The 4,590-nt window shown below is 31.8% G+C and overlaps 1 protein-coding gene across 1 annotated transcript; it reads left to right on the plus strand.

The window, feature by feature from the left end:
- The first annotated feature begins 280 nt into the window (after positions 1-280).
- LOC141535961 (uncharacterized) lies at positions 281-1,761 on the plus strand. The gene is made up of 2 exons (XM_074256149.1): positions 281-715; positions 785-1,761. Exons 1-2 carry the CDS (start codon positions 466-468, stop codon positions 1,759-1,761), a joined length of 1,227 nt encoding a protein of 408 aa, XP_074112250.1. The 5' UTR covers positions 281-465.
- The last annotated feature ends 2,829 nt before the right edge of the window (positions 1,762-4,590 follow it).

Below are 4,590 nucleotides of genomic sequence, written 5' to 3' on the forward strand. Positions count from 1 at the left end.
CGAAGAAATTGAATGATAATCAATTTTTGAACAATAAAATAAATCGGGTATCCGACAGCTTGAAAAAAGTTTTGCTTTCTTCTTCAGATGAAGAATCGATTGATGACGATGGTGAAAATTTTCGCTCTCTAATTAAAATGTTGTATGATAAATTCAACGATAAAGAAACTGATAAGTCTTTGAAAATACAAATTTTAACATTATTACCTGTAAAATGGAGTGAGAGACGTATTTGTGAAACTATGAATACATCAAGACATTTGTCAAGAGTAGCAAAAATTTGGTTGAAGAAACGGGTTTACTTTCTACACCTGAATCGAAATTAGGTATGGGTAGCGTAAAATCGATGTTTTAAATACACTTGAAAACTAAATTACTCAACATTTTTGTATAGGGAGGACAATTACTGATCAGGTAAAATTAAAAGTTGAAAATTTTTACAACGATGATGAGTATAGTGCTCAAATGCCCGGTATGAAAGACTTTGTATCAATTCGAAGTGATGATGGTAATCGGATACACGTCCAAAAAAGACTTATCCTGTCTAACTTAAAAGAATTATACCAATGTTTCTGTGAAATAAATCCTACTGAGAGAATTGGATTTTCAAAATTCGCTTCTTTGCGACCAAAACATTGTGTGTTAGCAGGGGCAAGTGGAACACACACCATCTGCGTGTGTACGATTCATCAAAACGTGAAGTTAATGATGCTTGGTAATTATCGAATTAATTAATAATTATAAATGCGAGAATTTTAAGTTTACTAAATTACTGTTATTTTAGGTGCAAATATTTATTCTTTGACAAGGAACACAGAAAAGCCCATTAAACACTACAGCGATTACTTGAGCATGATTATATGTGAAAATCCATCTTTTCAGTGTTATTTAGGTGGATGTAAAAACTGTCCTGGGGTCGATGAGTTGAGTAAAATTTTACTAAAATGTTTTGAGGACCGGGAAATCGAGAATATTACATATAAATATTGGATATCAAAACCGAGAAGTAGTTTAGAAACTATTATTAAGCCTACAGAAGAATTTGTGGAAAAATTTTGTAGTGAGTTAGAAATTCTTCTACCTCATTCGTTCATTGCTAAGGAGCAAGCCCAATTCTTGAAGACATTGAAAGAAACATTGAAACCAAACGAATACGTTATTATTTGTGATTTTGCAGAAAATTATGCCTTCGTAGTACAAAATGCGGCAGCTGGTTTTCACTGGAATAATAATCAGGCAACAGTTTTTCCAGTCGTTATTTATTATACAGTAAATAACAAACTTGAACACAAAAGTTTAGTAATTATCTCAGATTCTAACAAACATGATGCCGTTGCTGTTCATGTTTTCATCGAAATAATAACTGATTACGTGAAAAGTCTTCCTGAACGTTGTAACAAGATTTATTATTTTTCTGATGGAGCTCCTCAACAATTTAAAAACTTTAAAAACTTTGTAAATTTATATTACCACGAAGATGATTTTGATATTCCTGCTGAATGGCATTTTTTTGCGACTGCCCATGGGAAAGGTCCGTGTGATGGAATCGGTGGTATTCTCAAACGACTTGCAGCGAGAGCAAGTCTCCAACTCGCGGTAGACAAACAAATAACGACACCAGAAAAACTTTTTGAATGGGCTTCTGCACCGGATAACTTGCCAAATATTATAGTGAAGTTTTCCCCAGAAGAAGATTATGACACAGCAGTAAATGATTTAAATGATCGATTTTTGAAAACGAAACCGATTACAGGAACTTAACAACTACATTGTATAATTCCGGACAAAAATGGTTGTTTACTAGTTAAAAACTTTTCGAATTCGAATGAACACAGAATTTGTAAAATATTTAAACGACAGAGAGAAAAGTAATTAATTTTAGCTGCATCAATTATTGATCTTACTAATTACAGTCATCGATGAAGCCTCTAAATTGTGAATGTAATGCCGTAAAATCGTTGAATTGTATTTATCTCATTATATAAATAAAATTTATGAAAAAAAATTTTTTTTCCATTTTTGAAAATTTAACAATATTTTTTCAATTGAATAAAAAAATAGAAAGAGAAATCGGCCCAATCTGGGTTCTACAGGGATAACTGTGGAATTGATTAAAGTTTATTTTAGAAAAAAATTTAAAAAAATGTCGAACTTCGAAAAATCATTGATTTTTGTCAAAAACTGAAAAATTCCATATGTATTGACTTACAAAAATTTTTTAATATTTTTTATCGGAAAGTACATCTAAAAACAAAAATTTAAAAAAAAAAAAAAGGTACCTAAATGTTTAGTTTTGAAAAAGTTATGGCTATTTGAAAATAAAAAAGCCATTTTTTTGAAAAATTCATAACTTTTTGGAGTTAGGTAAAAAAATTCAAAAAAATTCTGAGAACCGTTTTTTATAGGGTAGAAAAGGATGGAAAACTTTCGGCCAAATCGAAAAGGGTCGGGGTCAAAAGTGGTCGATTTGGAATGAAATACATATATATATATATATATATATATATATATATATATATATATATATATATATATATATATATATATATATATATATATATATATATATATATATATATATATATATATATATATATATATATATTAGGTGTCCCTTATATGGCAAAAAAAAAAATTTTTTTAGAATTTCGAAACGCATACCCTCCAATTTTTTTATAAATGCTAAAATGTACTTAAATATGAAATTTCGTATCTGTAGCATGATTGCAACCCGTGCCGACCGAGCTCTAAAGTTTAATAAAAAACGGTGTTTTTGTCTGACATTTTGGTTTGATCCAAAACTAATTAAAATGCAACAAATAAAGTAAATATGAGTAAAACTAAAAAAATATCAATACAAACTTTTATTTAAATACAAATTATAATAATAATTAATTAGGGTAACTTCTCTTTAGTGTAGTTTTTTTACAGTCTGGATACAGATTTCTATGTTCCTGAACACAACGCAACAAAAACTGTTTTTGCTCTTCTTCAGCCGTGATAAGACCATTAAAATCTTGCATTAATTTAACAGCTCTTTCAGCAGTGTCATTTACGACCTTCAAACGACTTAATCGCCTTCTAGCTTCTAAAAAAGCAAGATTGTCACCCCACGAAGATACGTCTTCCCGAAGAAAACTGTCGTCGATCTGTAGTCGAGATAGAAATCGTTTGCTTCTTTGAGTCACAAAATCATCCAGCGTCATATCTGAAATAAAGAAAAACTATTAAAATAAGCAAAAACTAAACCACAAAACTTTGAAAAAGAAACATGAAAATATTAAGTACTTACCAAACAAATTTTGCGTAATATCTTCCTTCGATGGGACATAGCGTTTAGAGGAATCTGAACTTTCGTCTCTGTTTAAATTATTAATCATTTTTGTCTTGGTTTTGGTATCAACTTTTTCATCAAAGAGTGATAACATGACTGTTTCTTCACACAAATACCATAAATGATGAATAAACTTGCTTATGGATGCCTTGGAACTTGTCGCGTCTACTTTTTCATATTCTTTTAGAGCTTTCAAAAAGGACAAGTCTTGGTTAGGTGCTTTAACTGCCATTGTACATTCGAGCCAAGGTTTGGTATACAAGGTGACGATAAATAAACAAACATCTTGTAGAGCATTTTTGTCCTTTGCAGTAATTTTAAGTTGCGATTGAAGCAAACATATTTTTTATAGAATAGATTGCTCTCGCCATCCATCGCGCTTGATGCAAAGCTCCGGGGGGCCTGAGTGTTAGTTTATTCTCTGTGTCTCCTCCTAAGAACACAACGCATAGTTCAACCAATTCGCGGTAATCGTCTCTAACAAAAGATTTTTCCAGTTCAGTCTTATAAAAAGTTAACAAAGATGTAATGTTTGTCTTAGCAATATGTGCTTCAACGAAATTTAGAAGTGACTCAATGTTATCAGTGTTAATATTTTTCCAATTATCTCTTAACTTTTTGAAAATTGGAATATCTGGGCTACTTGTAATATGTTTTACCTTTGTTTCAAAAACAGCTTTAAGGACCAACTCATAAACATGATGACGACAAGCAAAAAGCAGCAATTCCCTTTCTAAAGTCTGCTCCAAAATAGCACAAGCTCCACTGAAACGGCCAGTATTGGAAGCTGTTGTATCGCAGCACATTATCTGTACTTTGTCATGGAGGGTCCAGTCAAAGAGAGCAGTTGAAATGGCTTTAGCTTGATGTTTTCCAGAAGAACTCTCTAATTTCGGTACTGCAAGAAGCGTTCTTCTTTTGAACTTCGTACATCCAATCCAGGTAATAGTTTTCCATCCCAATGAATTGTGACTACGTCAAGCAAATTATTCTGGAAGTCAGTTTTTATTGCTTCTGCCCTGGATTTTCTCGCTTGAGTACGAACTCGCTGAATCGAGGATTTGTTTATAGGGAAATCATCGCTGTTCAGACCAAGCGCTTCTACAACCGCATGGAGAATGTAAACTGAGTCCCTTATGCTTAATTGGCATCGATCTAAAGCTGCTACCAGTTTTGGAGTTATTAAACTTTTGTGCCTCTTTTAAAACTTTCTTCAGGGCAAGGAATCTGAGTACTAAGTTCAGAGTTCGAAATCT

The sequence above is a fragment of the Cotesia typhae genome, unplaced genomic scaffold (assembly GCF_013202065.1).
Source record: "Cotesia typhae breed Kobodo isofemale line unplaced genomic scaffold, CoteBio_Ctyphae scaffold_152, whole genome shotgun sequence".
In the NCBI taxonomy this organism is placed as follows: Eukaryota; Metazoa; Arthropoda; class Insecta; order Hymenoptera; family Braconidae; genus Cotesia; species Cotesia typhae.